General features: G+C 38.8%; 1 protein-coding gene across 2 annotated transcripts; it reads left to right on the top strand.

Moving 5' to 3' along the window:
- The first annotated feature begins 1,388 nt into the window (after positions 1–1,388).
- Positions 1,389–6,915, top strand: LOC100888229 (zinc finger protein 2). 2 transcript variants are annotated; one of them, XM_030981399.1, is made up of 3 exons: positions 1,389–1,434; positions 4,045–6,340; positions 6,720–6,915. In XM_030981399.1, the coding sequence occupies exon 2, from the start codon at positions 4,058–4,060 to the stop codon at positions 5,831–5,833; it is 1,776 nt and encodes a 591-aa protein (XP_030837259.1). In that variant the 5' UTR covers positions 1,389–1,434; positions 4,045–4,057; the 3' UTR covers positions 5,834–6,340; positions 6,720–6,915. The 2 variants fall into 2 exon arrangements, with proteins under 2 accessions (XP_030837259.1, XP_030837253.1); XM_030981393.1 differs by lacking the exon at positions 1,389–1,434 and adding an exon at positions 3,641–3,740.
- Positions 6,916–15,637: the final 8,722 nt, after the last annotated feature.

The raw sequence follows: 15,637 nt of genomic DNA, 5'->3' as shown, positions 1-15,637 counted from the left end.
ATTGTCTGACGATAGTAGAAGTAGAAGTAGAAACAGCTCCTTCACTATGTGATCCAAACATTCTTTTGTGTAAAATGAGTTATTTTATAAGACCAGAGAAGTGAGTGTAAATTTATTCTGTGCTTTTCATGATATCTTGAGTCTTGAACTCTTGATGTACTATTTTTAAATCATCGTCGTGAAATCAAGTCTGTGTGGCAAAGTCAGTGCGCACAGTAGGCCTACCGATATTGATATCGGTATCAATCGAGCTCTTAATTTCATCAGCAAATTTTTTGCCCGATGTAAGAGCTCTTGGCTGCTCGAAACACTAACACTATACACATCGAACTTGAAATCACTCAATGCCTCAATTGGTCAAACTCGAAGAAAAATCTGGGCAAAAAAGCCAAGAAAAAACAAATAAACAGCCTGGGGGCCGTTTCTCGAAACCGTCATGGCTACAATTTTTTACAAAAAGATCAAAGACATCTCGCTTCTGTCGCTACTGTCGCTCGGCTTGTCAGCTAAGTCATTTCACAAAGCCGTCTTTGCCAAGAAGATGAGCGACAACTTCCGCGACAAGCGAGTTGTCGATCACTGCTCCGAACCCGTCATATCTTTTTTAATTAGGGTCTACTGTAAAGGGCCAGTGCGCCACCACAAGTCAGTTTGTTGCTATTCCAGGCCATGCATTGGCCGCCAAAATAAATGTGCGATTATAGATCTAGACTACCGGTAGGCCTATAGTCGATCTAGCCTTTACTCACCTTTAGGTCTACGTCTACCGGTAGTTGCTAATGCTAGATCTAGATCTAGACTAGATCTATTTTATAGACTATTTCTTTTTCCATTGATTTGATTCTTTAATAATGAAAAACAAAGGAAATCACAAATTAAGATCCCTCAAGCCTCTAGCTAGCTCTTCTCATTTGAGAATCAGACTTCATTTAGACTGGGGTCTAGTTATTCTGCACACGCACAGCCCTCGAGCTCTCGATCTGGTCACTGATCTGCAGCTCTGTCCTACCCGACAGCTACGGGAGGACCGTTCTAAACTGTCCGTAGATCTCGATCTAACCAAACTTGCTGACATTAAGATACGACTCAAATTTTACTCTTTTATCTACGTTTCTATCTTTCTCTTTTACTGCAAACTCTTGCACCTGAATTCAAGTATCACCCTTTTTATTTTAAATCTTCTACTTACCCTATTTTGTGGTTATTTTAGACTTGGTTCATTTCTTCTTCGAAGATTTTTGGGCCAACCGTTGTTGTTTTTGTTGTTTTAGTTTTAAGGGCGTGTGTCATTCAATTGTGAATAGTAGTCTTCTTCTCAGGCTATATAAATATGTAGACGTCTACATAGCGTCTACATATTTATATAGTCTGAGAACAAGACTACTATTAAATATCTTCGAAGAAGAAATGAACCAAGTCTAACCCCGAAATAGGGTAAGTAGAAAGTTTGCAATAAAAAGAGCGATACTTGAATTCAATTGCAAGAGTGTGCAGTAAAACAGATCGATATAAACGTAGGAAAAGAGTACAATTTAAGTCGTAACTTGTCGGCAAGTGGCATGCGCAGCGCAGTTTGGGTTGATCTACGGACAGGTAATCCCATAGGAAAGAAATGAGCCTGCCGCATACTCCTGCGGCAGACCTGCCGCAGACAGTCATCTTTTTCACATGCAAATTAGTTTTGCCGCAGACTTGCCGCAGACTTGCCGCATACTCTTTCAGTATGATGAAGAGTCTGCGGCAGGTCTGCCGCAGACTTGCCGCATACTCTTTCAGTATGATGAAGAGTCTGCGGCAGACCTGCCGCAGACTTGCTGCAGACCTGCCGCATACTCTTTCAGTATGATGAAGAGTCTGCGGCAGGTCTGCCGCAGACTTGCCGCATACTCTTTCAGTATGATGAAGAGTCTGCGGCAGGTCTGCCGCAGACTTGCTGCAGACTTGCCGCATACTCTTTCAGTATGATGAAGAGTCTGCGGCAGACCTGCCGCAGACCTGCCGCAGACTCTTCATCATACTGAAAGAGTATGCGGCAAGTCTGCGGCAAGTCTGCGGCAAAACTAATTTGCATGTGAAAAAGATGACTGTCTGCCGCAGGTCTGCCGCAGACTTGCTGCAGACTTGCCACATACTCTTTCAGTATGATGAAGAGACCTGCTGCAGACCTGCCGCATACTCTTTCATATCCAGTACGTGGCAATAAAGTATGCATGTAGAAGAACCAGTGATAAACTGATTGATACTTCATAATCAATATTGGCAATATCGATATTACCAATTATACCAATATATATCGATATTACCAATTAGGTATATTCTATTCTCAATTGTATTAACTTCATCACATTGATCATTTGAAGTGTATTCAAGAGTAACATTTAAAGTGACACAGGCTCGTACACATATATATACTAAATATGTATATTGTTTCTTGGTTAGTAATCATAGTTTCTTGGTTAGTAATCAATATATCTATTGCTTAAACGTGAATGTAATTGTAACATGATCAGACAAAATATTCTATTGGTTAATAATGGCAAAAGGAAAATAGAAATCACAAAAATGATGTGCATTGTCTTAATTTGCTTAACAAATCATGATAAATGTATTTTTCTGTCACACGTGTAAAGTAATAATGAATATGCATGAGATGGTTGGTTTCAATTGGCCCTGTAGACTTTAATGGGATTTCCTGTGGCAGACCTGCCGCAGACTGTTCCTGTGGCGTACTGGTATGCGGCAAGTCTGGAGCAAAGTTTCGCCCTGCCGCAGATCTGCCGCAGACTGTTCCTGTGGCATACTAGTATGCGGCAAGTCTGGAGCAAAGTTTCATCCTGCCGCAGATCTGCCGCAGACTGTTCCTGTGGCATACTAGTATGCGGCAAGTCTGGAGCAAAGTTTCATCCTGCCGCAGATCTGCCGCAGACTGTTCCTGTGGCATACTAGTATGCGGCAAGTCTGGAGCAAAGTTTCATCCTGCCGCAGATCTGCCGCAGACTGTTCCTGTGGCATACTAGTATGCGGCAAGTCTGCAGCAAAATTTCATCCTGCCGCAGATCTGCCGCAGAATGTTCCTGTGGCATACTAGTATGCGGCAAGTCTGCAGCAAAATTTCATCCTGCCGCAGATCTGCCGCAGACTGTTCCTGTGGCATACTAGTATGCGGCAAGTCTGCAGCAAAATTTCATCCTGCCGCAGATCTGCCGCAGACTGTTCCTGTGGCATACTGGTATGCGGCAAGTCTGCAGCAAAATTTCTTTCTGCCGCATACTTCGGCATACTCTTTGCCGCAGACTAAAAGTCTGCGGCAGGTCTGCGGCAGATCTGCGGCAGGTCTGCGGCAGGTCTGCGGCATACTTTTCACTTTCCTATGGGATGGCCCTCCCGTAGCTGTCGGGTAGGACAGGGTGACCAGATAGATCGTGGGCCGTGCAGTGGAGAATATTGTCTGAATGAAGTCTGAAGTGAAGAGCTAGAGCCTAAAGCCTCGAGGGATCTTAATTTGTGATTTCCTTTGTTTTTCATTATCTATCTCCATAATATTTCACACTTGTTTGTTACTGTAAGTTACTCATTGTCCTGTTGTTTATGATTTTATACAGGTCTCCAATCCAGTACTAGATCTAGGTCTAGTGCTTTTAGTGGGCTGGTGGATGTGAGTTAGACGATGGAGAGCTCAAACCTGTCAGGTATCACCGTCACTGTCAAACAAGAACCAGTGGAACCTCACAACCAGCAGGGTAAGACAAGATCTTGATCTTGGTAGAGGTGTTTGGGTCTAGTGGAATTCGTCACTGGTTCACATGGTTCACGGTTTGAGTCCCGCTGCAGCACTAATAATCCTTTAGCAAGATTGGTTGAATTAGAGCCTTTGTTGAATACTTTTCGATGTAAGCTGTAATATGTCTCATTCTCAAGAAACATAAATCAGGACAAATCAAATATTTCACATACTTAGAAATTACAAAAGATTTGTAAGGGTATGATTAAAAATTGAGTTGTTGACTGTTCATGTATGTTTATCTGTTGCCCTCTTAATTGCAGAAAATGAGAGAGGATGTCCGGTATTACTGCCAATCAACCTGTGTCATGTTCACCACCAGGTCAATTAGACACCCAGACAGGAAGGACCAGTGTTGGAGATGGTCATGGCTTTGGTTCTTCAACAGAGGAACAGAACTCACAGGATTCCTGTGCAGGTGTCCAGCTTCATGCACCAGCTCTGAACTCTAGGAGGACTCCTCCAGATTGGATCCCTTGTGAGCCACCATATGGGGAACGGGAAGCACCAGGTGCAAGCACTACAATGATGCAAGAATCACAGGTTGCTCTTCAGGACCTTGATGGTCCTTCGACACAAGAGACTGAAGAGAACATGGTTTCAAATACCTGTGAAAAGACGCCTGACCAAAAGCCATGGATAATTGAAAATAAAGGAAAACATATTTTAATGCCACAGCGGGAAAAGCATTCTGGTGGAATCAAGTCGATTTCCCACAAAACCAGGGTTTCCATTTTTCATCCAGAAGATCTTTTGAGCAGAGATGGGAAAAAGGCAAGTGCTCTGGAAAGAAGATATTTCTATGGATCACAGGCTTCTGATACTAATCACCTGATGAAAGATGGTCTGGGTGCAAGACAGTTTCAAAGCCAACATGTATCTGATGCAAATCCAAGATCTCCAGCCAATGACATGGTTCAAGTAAATGGCAGGGAGAGTTTGGATGTAAAACCCTCTACTAAGGGTGTGACTATGATTCGTGAATCGGGAATTGCTGTTCACTGTCAAGTAGATCTTGTATCCAAAGAGAACAAAGAGACAAATGCGTTGGAAGGAACATCTTGCCAACGGCCACAGAACCATTGCGCATCAGCAATGGCGTCACTGAATGAAGAAGAACAACTCTCGCAGTGCAAGATATGCCTCAAATCTTCCATACATTTAAAATCACACATGAAGGTTCACACGTCAGAGCGACCATTCAAATGCAGTGTCTGCGACAAGGGCTTTATCGAAAGACGCCACCTTAAAAGCCACATGCGTAGCCATACGGGTGAGAAGCCATTCGCATGCTCCGTCTGCCAGAAAGCGTTCAGCCAACCGACCCACCTGACTTATCACCTCCGCACCCACACCGGGATCAAGCCTTTTTCTTGCGAGACCTGCGGGAGGAGCTTCGGTCGTAAAAGAGACCTGACAGTTCACATGCGAATTCATACAGGTGAACGTCCATTCGCCTGCAAGCTGTGCGACAAAACCTGCAGTACACAAAGAAGCCTCACCCTCCACATGCGTGGTCATACCGGGGAGAGACCCTACAGCTGCACTGTATGTCCCAAGACTTACACATCGAAGAGTAACCTCATCAAGCATGTACGCATGCATACAGGCGAGAAGCCGTACCAATGCTGGGTATGTCACAAGGAGTTCCGCGCAGGCTCGGATCTGACTTATCACCTCCGCACCCACACCGGGATCAGGCCCTTTTCTTGCGAGACCTGCGGGAAAAGCTTCAGTCGAAAAGGAGACATGACAGTTCACATGCGAATTCATACAGGTGAAAGTGCATTCGCCTGCAAGCTGTGCGACAAAACCTGTAGTACACAAAGAAATCTCACTGTCCATATGCGTGTCCATACCGGGGAGAGGCCTTACAGCTGCACGTTATGTCGCAAGACGTACAGATGGAAGAGTGACCTCACCAAGCATGTACACATGCATACAGGCGAGAAGCCATACAAGTGTGGGGTATGTCTGAAAGAATACAGCTCAGACAGATATCTTCCTAAACATGTCTGCGCTCCAAAGACTACCAGTATGGCTACTGATTAGCAAGGACACGATCATCAATGTTGAGAGCCGAAAGAGTGTACATAACTCTTTAATTTAAAACAGATTTCATGCACTCTCTGTTCTCAACAGGCAATATCCCTGATTAGGGGCGAAACAAAAAATACATCTACAATTCTACATGTACATGTATGTTTGTAGAAGCTCTTTCTTGGCGTGCTGTATTGAAATTAGTTTCTCTTTTGCAAATTTGTTGTATTCTTCTTTGTTTATTTGTTTGTAACTTTGTTCTTTATATCAGAGCTCCTTTTTGGAATTACCAGAGCTATTTCGGAGCTTCCCAGAGTTGAATTGGTCATTGATCGTATATATATTTGTTTCCTTTCCTGAGCAGTATTAGTATGTTGCCTATTGTAGAGCCAGAAGGGCTTTAACTCAAAACACAAACAGTGTCATGCCCTTCTGTTGCTCAATAGGTGATATTTATATTTCCTAGGAACTCATATTATCAGGTAAAGTGCAATATTGTGCTTTGAGTAATATTTAAAGGTTCCCTATTATGAAATTCTAATACTTGGTATTTTGTACATGTAACTCATATAAAGTGAAAAATGTTATCTGTTTGAACTTTATACGTATCTAAATATTAAAAATATATATTTTCCCCATGTATTCATGCCTAAATCACTCCGCTAAGCCCCGCCCCTTTTAAAACCCTGAATTATCGTTCTTCGAGATTGATTGACGTATGACGTCAGAAACAGAAGTCCTCGATAATTGTTGAGAAAATCTTGTATTCATCGTACGTGCAAACTCATTTACTGCCTCGAGGATTTACATCTAAATCGAAGTATGCCGCAACGCTGCGTCGTTGCAGGTTGTAGCAACACAACAAGGGAAGGTGTGAGTCTGCACTTGTTTCCAAAAGAAGGACATTCACAACATTTGTATTGCTTTTTTTCAGTACCGGTGTATAGTTTTTCTTCTGAACATGCACACTGTACATGTGCCGGTTTATCAAACAGAAATTATTGAATTCAAGAAACTCGTAGGAGTAATTTTGTTTTTGAAGTAGATTATGGTACAGTACATTGTAATTCTTAATTCATGTGTAATTTTGTTTTTGAAGTAGATTATGGTACAGTACATTGTAATTCTTAATTCATGTCCCTCTCTGGAAAATATATGATCATTAGACTAATTATAAAGGGGCAATTCCACGGTAACGGAAGGACACTCAGACAAGATTTTTGAACTTCAGGTTCATACTAAAAGAACTGTTTTATTAGTATAAGATGTGAAACAGTACAGATATAATACCTATATAAGTGCCTTTAATTCTCCCCAAAAAATTGTCATTATAGTTAAGTAGTTTAAGAATGTGCATATTAATTATCTCGGTAACGGAAGGACATAAAAATGGACATGGTTTTTCCAGTTAATTAGTGTTTATCCAAACTTTGTGAAGTTGATGAAGCTTTCCACTTGACTGAAACACATTTTGTTCCCCATAGTTTAATACATACTAATAAAACATTTCTTTTAGTATGAACCTGAGGTTCAAAAATCTTGTCTGAGTGTCCTTCCGTTACCGTGGAATTGCCCAAAGATCAAGTTGAGTTCTGGTCATGGAATTGCATTGTAACCTACTTACCTTGATTTCCTTATCTTCCCAGCTCATTACTCACCCCCTATACATTTTCTACCAAAATTGTATGGCACATGTCATTTATTTGTAATCTTGAACATTCAGTGTGAGTTTTGTTGGATTCTGTGAGAATTTATTTTGTATCTTTACCAGAACTCAAGCTAATCTTTAAATTGCAGTGGCGATAATGATGATAATTATTAATCAATCATGACTGTATATAATATGTGTAAAAACAGTTTTCTATTTTGGGGTCAATGAGACCTTCAAGGGTAGCCCCTTGGAGGTATGGCCCCTATCATCAAAATGAATGATGACTCAGGGTAATTCTATTCCAGGAGCTACATGTACATGTACGTGCACTGTATAACCTCTGTATGCCTCCAATTAGCCTTATAGTCTTAGAGCACAGAATTTTATTGGACGCTTCACAATTGGACACTTAGATTAACCTTGAGCCTTTCCTGAATTTGAATTTGACAGTCTCTACTCTGGCAAGGGTTAGTTTGCAGGCAGAGTAATGCATTAGAGAGGTTCTAAGCTAGGAGACTATACAGAGACTGCAGTCCATATTGCCCTTCACTATATGACACAGTCAGAGACTGACAGAGCTAGACTCTGCATGAATCTTTGAAGATAAAGTTGAGTTCTGGTCATTGTGAAAGAAACGTTGTGGAATCTATCAGAAAAGGTTGATCATCTAGCATATAAGTATTGGTTTGTACTGCAAAATGATAACAAATTTGGCCCAGTCTTGGTCAAGTTACAAGCACTGTACACAGAAAGATGTATATGGGACTACGCACACGTGCTTGACACGTGCGTTATATCTATCAGGTCCAAATAGATATAATAATTTACCAAATATATCAATTAGTAGGCGGTTTCTCAGCAAAATTTGTATGATGTCGTATTAGTCAAAACATATTCTTTCACATGATTGGCAATAGAGCTTCCATTTCATTTTTTGAGAGGGGGGCGTTTCCAAAACTGGTCTTTACCTTTAAGATTGAAGGCGGCAGACCAAGAAGATGGCTCTGCGCAGACCCTGTGCTATATGCATGTGATATAGCAGGTTTTACATCAATTACCAACACTAACTGTATCTTCACTAGTGAACACTATATGCCTAATGGTTCCTAACTATAACAGTTAACCTAATGCTGAAGTCAACCTACATAATATATATGTACATTATCATAGGTTGGAAGTTGTAAATCCCAAAGTAAACTCAGCTTATCTTTGGGAACATATATTTTGTATAAAAAACCAAACAATGGTGCTTTAATCTATTTATGTTTTATGTCGTAAATTATATATTTATTATGAAATTTTACAGAAAACATGATGCACTTTTGTGAATATGTGTAATTGGTCAAATGTAAGTTACTGGGAGTGAGAGAGGAAAATGGAGAGAAGTAGAGGAGAGAGAGAGAGAGAGTAGGGATAGGGAAGGAAAAAGAAGAAATCAAATGAGAGAGAAAGAGAGAGAGGGGTAGGTTGATGGAAGGATGGATTAAAAAGGAGAGGATAGAGGGTGTTGAGGGAGAAGAGGAAACTTATTTGAAGGGGGCCGGTGGGAAAATAAAAGAAAAAATAAATCAAATGACAGAGAGAAAGAGGGAGGGGACAGGAATGGTAATAATTTGATAGAGAAGGGTTTAGGAAGAAGAACATGTCAGAGATTGATACAGGGACAGAAAGACAGAGAGAGAAAATGGAGGGAGGAGGTTGCCTGACGCAAGGGGGGATTAATCAAATTAAGAGCCTGTGCATGTAGGGGAAGGGGTCTGGGGAGAAGACATGTTTTATGAGGCAACTTTACCAGACTTTATGATTAGGAATTTTGTTTTGTTTTATTTGTATGTTTGTTTTTATTTATACACAAAAGTTAGGTCCTTTTCTCCTATTGCCTATATAGATATGATTAACATATATCTAGTCTAACTAGATAACCTGAAAACTGATTTTTTTTTTTTTTTTTTTTTTTTTTTTTTTTGTCGTAATTATATTACGATATCCTAATTTACTATGTCTAGGAGAATAAGATTCGTTGAACTGGTTTTCAACTGGTAATAATCTATCGGTTTCCTACTGGTAATCATCTATTGGTTTGAACTGGTAACAACTGGTGGTTTTCAACTCCTGAACTGTTTTTTTTTTTTTTACCTGGGTATTGCCTTCTTCTGCAATACTCTCAACTTATCGAGATATGACTTAAAAGTGTTTACCCAAGCAACATTACAATGTCGAATATGGAAGAATAATGTTATCAGCACTCTTTCGGGTAAAACAATTTTTAATCTAAAAACGACACCTATATGCACTTCAGGACAACTTTTTGCATACAACATCTAAATGATTTTTCCAAGATAAATGCTCATTCATAATTAACCCTAAGAACTGAACATTCTCACTAAAGCGCAACATCATGGCCCCCAACCGTTTAACAAATTAATACCATCTGGAAGCTTTTTACCCTTTGAGTGAAAAATAACACAATTTGTCCGTTTGAATATTCAACAATAACTAATTACAAAAAATACCATGCTTACAGTTTCTGAATCTCTTGATTTTCAATTAATTAGTAATAAATCTTCAGCGGCCTTCTTATCAGCCAGCAGCAAGATGGTATCATCAGCAAATAGTGAGTATGAGAATAATGTTGATGAGTGTATTATCATTTATATAGATTAAGAACAACAGGGGACCAAGAACAGAACCCTGAGGTACACCATATTTAATATAAGCAAGTTGGGATCCTAGTACCATCCACCACAACAAATTGAGTCCCGTTGACCTACACCACGTATTCCACAACGCTCAAGTTTCCTGAGGATCGAGGATGCCATAGTCAATTAGGGCCTTAGATCTAAGAATATCCCCAAACAATACCCATCAATAGCTTTTATGATATCACTTAATAAATTAAACACACCCATTTGCATGTGTGGAGAAGTGCTTACGAAACCACAATGCTGAGGAATCAAGATATTCTTTTTAGATATAAACTCATTTCGTTTATAAATTATTTTCTCAAGAATTTTAGAAAAGATTGATAACATTAATGCTATCGGCCTATAATAATATCAATGACATTCTTACGGTCAGATTTGTTATACACTTTAGCTATACCTTGAGCTTATCTGGAACAACTCCCTGAGATAAAGACATATTAATGATTTTACATAAGGGATCAATAAAAAGGTGAAGCACTCCTTTATAATTCTAGGTGAAATGTCATCAGAACCACTAGATTTAGATGATTTCAAATATGACACAATATCGATGATCTCAGATTTTGAATTTGGTTTTAGGAACATAGATGCATTATCATCACACTGTTTCATATAATCTTGAAAAGATTGTGGTACTTGAGGAATATCTGTACTGATTTTCATGGGTAATCCAATGAAATATTAATTAAAACTTTCAGCCTTATCCTTGGCAGATGATAGTACTCCATTACAATCCATCTCTTTACGAAGTGAATGCCTGTTTGATCGACCTAACAATTCATTGATATGAGCTAGACCAAGTTTTCCTAATATCGCCTTTAACACTGCGGAACAAATCATTGTAATAATTTTGTTGGGTTTTACGAAAGTGTTAACCAAGCCATTCTTATAATTAAAATATTTCTTGTTATTGTCAGCTGTTGGTCTCTAATTGACATAACTACCATAACGCTTATGTTTATGATTTATTGTTTTCAATAAACCACGAGATACCCATGGCTTTTTGCATTTACTCGTTATTGTTACCTCTATTAATGGGAAACATAAATTATATAATTCCAGCAATATTTGTAGAAATTGTTCGTATGAATCGTTGACTCCTTCCAATGAAGACAGAGCCTGCCAAACAATTCCTGGACCAGATAAGTGTTGCTTGAACCTTGAGATTCGTTCATCATTAATTTTATTAACCGCTTCATAACTTGTCCATCTCTCTTAACAGAAGTATACAGAACCCTTATTTTTTCACAAAATATAGGCATGTATAATGATCAGAGACAATTGCACCTGATCATGAGCTAAACTCATTTTGAATGCAGTTTGTAAAAATAGTGTCTATCAGTGTTGCACTAATTTCAGTTATACGGGTAGGTTTAGTGACAAGAGAAAATAATTAAAAAGAGTACATAAAATCTACAAAATCTTCAACACTATAAGTTTTTTTGTGATCATTATCATAATTCAATAAATTGATGTTGAAGTCATCCATTAAATATATTACCTTGTTTTCTCTACCCAATATCTGTAGCTGATGTTCTAAATTTTAAACAAAGGATGTACTATCATAGTTAGGAGCCCTATAATAATCTCCTTACTGAAGCTTGGTATTTCAACAAAAACAATTTCCCTGCATTTGACCCAGATAAATCTTTAATATACGAACATGCCCCACCGCCATTCTTTTCTACCCTATACATTCGTGAACAAAAGAAAAGCCAGGTATATCTGAAAAGTATTGATATCAGTTGTAGTTTTAAACCAAGTTTCAGAGACACCCAATTACAGAAAATCATGCTTAAAGCAAGACAACAATAGTAACAAACCATCATAATTATTACATAAACTCCTGGCATTTAGAGAGAGGGAGAGAGAGAGAGAGAGAGAGAGTGAGAGAGTAAGAGAGGGGGAAGAGAGAATGTTTGAACACTACACGCTTACCCTATATTTCTTATATACAGGATTACAGGTATTTTAAATATTAGATTTTTTTTAACAATAGGACATGTGATTGCATTTACATTTAAAAACGGATAGTTTAGCTTAAAAATTGATTATGTCGTCAAGGTTCAGGAATAGTGTAAAAAGATGTAAAAAGTGAAGATAGCAGCTTGATGTTGTTGTTGTTGTTATTGTTCAGTGTGGCTGCTTTTTTGTATATCTCTCCTTTGTTAATTCTTCCATTCTTTCTTTCCCCCTAATCAGCCCCAAATTCGCCATGCTTTCTCCATGCTCCCCCGGCCCCCTTCCTTCCCTTCCCTCTCGATGGCTCTCCTGTTCACTCTTTTATATTCCCCTCACCCCCGCTACACGATCTCTCTTTCCCCTACCGCTCTATAACTTTCTCTCAATTATACTCTTCTTTCCCCCTCCCCTATGAATGTTTTTTTTTTTTATCCTTCTCACAATACATGCACATTCTTCCTGTTCCACGCCCTTCTCCCCCCCCCCCCCTCTCCCCCCCCCCCTCTCTCTCTCTCTCTCTCTCTCCTTCTCTCTCTCTCACACACTCTATCTTTCTCTCTACATCCTCTCCCCTTTTTCATATGCCATTCTCATTCTCACAAAAAATTATAACCTGATCCCTAGTCTCTTCAAGCCAGTTTTATTCTGTGTTCAAGCTACATGCAAGAACAGTCAAAGAAAGAAAAAAGGAATACATTTAAAATGTATTTAATTACATAAGGAACTTAGCTAAATTTAAATGATGAAAACCTTTGGTATATCTAAATGAACTGAATCTGTAGAATCTCTAAAAGGTACAAGAACTATTAAATCCCTCACTTATTGATCAATCATACCTTCACACTTTTTACTAGTATCTGAACAGATTTACCAAAGTGCTGTCACTGCCTTGACATGCATGGGCAGGGAACTTTCCCGGAAACAATATGCCTTAGCTACAGAAGGAACCACCCCCCCCCCCCCCTCCTCCAATGACATCGAGACTGACAGAGCTAGGCTCTGCTAAACTCTTTAGGAATTGTGGTAAAGTGTGAAATTAGACTTTCTGCATTATGGCTTTCTCCTCACACACTAATGTGCAAGACACCCCCCCCCCCCCCATAAAACCGCGGTGCCCCCACAATGTTTGGACCATGCCACTGTCTTGAATCAATGTTTGTAATAATCTCATAGAACAATTTCTGCAAAACATTTTCTCTATATAGGAACAATTTCATGGCTTAATTTTCTTCCCATGCATGATGACCCGTTACATCATTGTATTTGTAACCATACATTGTATTTCCGATTTTATATTGTTTCACAAACTTCAAAGATTAATTCTCTTACACCCTATATATTAATGAGGTCTGAAAGCAACTTCTGCATGGCTTTCTCCTCACACACTAATGTGCAAGACACCCCCCCCCCCCATAAAACCGCGGTGCCCCCACAATGTTTGGACCATGCCACTGTCTTGAATCAATGTTTGTAATAATCTCATAGAACAATTTCTGCAAAACATTTTCTCTATATAGGAACAATTTCATGGCTTAATTTTCTTCCCATGCATGATGACCCGTTACATCATTGTATTTGTAACCATACATTGTATTTCCGATTTTATATTGTTTCACAAACTTCAAAGATTAATTCTCTTACACCCTATATATTAATGAGGTCTGAAAGCAACTTCTGCATATTAGTTAGATCAAAAGAAAACTACACGATACATAATAAAAGTAAATGTTAGACCACAAATACCGGTAATAGTAAATTAACATTCAGAAATAAACATTATTACATCTACCTTTATCAATATTACTCACGTCTAGTGATCGAGGCGCAATCAACATTATATCATAAATGTAAAATTTAAAAAGGATAACAGACATAATTTTGATGTGTATGTGGTTCCATGTAGTATACCACCAAATTGTCTTCTTTGTGGAGAAATTCAAATATCATCTTAATTTAACATAGACATAGGCTATAGGCTATAAACTGAGTGTCGGCTTTAATTTATAATTTATATAATGCCGTTCTTGTGATAACGTCTCTATATTCACTTCCAAAGGAATTGGATATCACCCAGGTATTACTTTCTGCAAGGATTTTCTGTTCTTTTTCTTCTTTTCCTTTTTCATTTATAGTCAAATAATTAGGAGTGATGTATCCGCTGTGATGTTTCAGCAGAGGTGGGCATTTAGCAAAAGTTTTGTCCCTCCTAATTTTTGCATTTCCCCTCCAGTGAGTGTTGTATTCCTGGCCTTGAAAGCTGGATTGCCACTTTGAATGGCGTCTTTTGAGAAAATGATGTCGCGAATAAGTGGGCGGCCACTGCCTCCTCAACGCTACCCCCTCCCTCAGCCCCGAAAGGGGTCGAGTAGGTGGTACCTAATCGTGATGCCTGGCTTCTCCGTCTTTGATTGCTTTTGGTGTGGCTCGGTTCTCCATTGGAGCTCTCCTTCCTCCTCTTTGCATCTATTTCTTACCCTAAAATTCTACCCTTTATAATGGCACGCTACGAGCGAGCCCCTCTATACTATAAAGTACGAACCATGAAAATATCTCAGAGATGTTATAGAATTACCTCTGCTTATATTAAACGCTGTACACAGATTATAATAACTTTCCCCATATAGGAAGCTGTAATTAGTGAGTTTCCCTTAAACATCAGGGCTGGAAATAGCCCTGCATGTAAATTTAATCCTGACTCAATGGTCTTCTTCATCTCTGATTTTCTAATCAGGTTTTAAAGGTATGGATATTTCACGTATCCTATATCTGTGAAATTTAAACGTTAGCGTCCGACTCCTATAGTATTCAAATTATGCAAGGAAACCCGTTTACTTTCTAGACTTCATATTGTCATACACTATTGAGCGACTATAGACTTCTGTTTCTTTTGGTAATAACATACATACAAATTAGCTGTAACAGGTACATGTACATGATCATTTGTCTACATCAATTACCCACTAATTCATACATGGATTGCAATCACTAAAGTCAATTCAACAACTAACTGTTGTTATTTTTCGACAAAAATACATTTTCAAGCCCTTTCGTTTTGAGGGAAGTTCTAAATTAGTATCATCTTTTAAATGCCAGTGGAATTTAAATTTCATTTTTTGGCTTGCAAAATGGGACATTGTACCTTTAATGCTTGAAAAACCAGCTAAATTATGGTTTAGAGTATTGTACATTTGTTGCTGCTTGCACTCTCAAACCGTTCTTCCGCCTGGAAATATGTTGTCACATTGCCGTTTTGGCTGGATGATTTTATCACCACTTTTCGCTCTCTCTTTACCCTACTTTGCATCATCATGTTCGCCTCCAGTCCCAGTTCGAAGATGCCTCCAGGTGCTGTCATTTGTGCGGACTAGGATTGAAAAATAGATTATTGTAAATATGATACAAATAATGATAATAATAATGATGATGATGATAATAATAATAATAATAATAATAATAATAATAATAATAATAATAATAGTAATGATAATAATAATAGTA

This window comes from Strongylocentrotus purpuratus, unplaced genomic scaffold, assembly GCF_000002235.5.
Source record: "Strongylocentrotus purpuratus isolate Spur 01 unplaced genomic scaffold, Spur_5.0 spur5_contig_821, whole genome shotgun sequence".
Lineage (NCBI taxonomy): Eukaryota > Metazoa > Echinodermata > Echinoidea > Camarodonta > Strongylocentrotidae > Strongylocentrotus > Strongylocentrotus purpuratus.
This window is presented reverse-complemented; position numbering and strand designations above follow the sequence as displayed.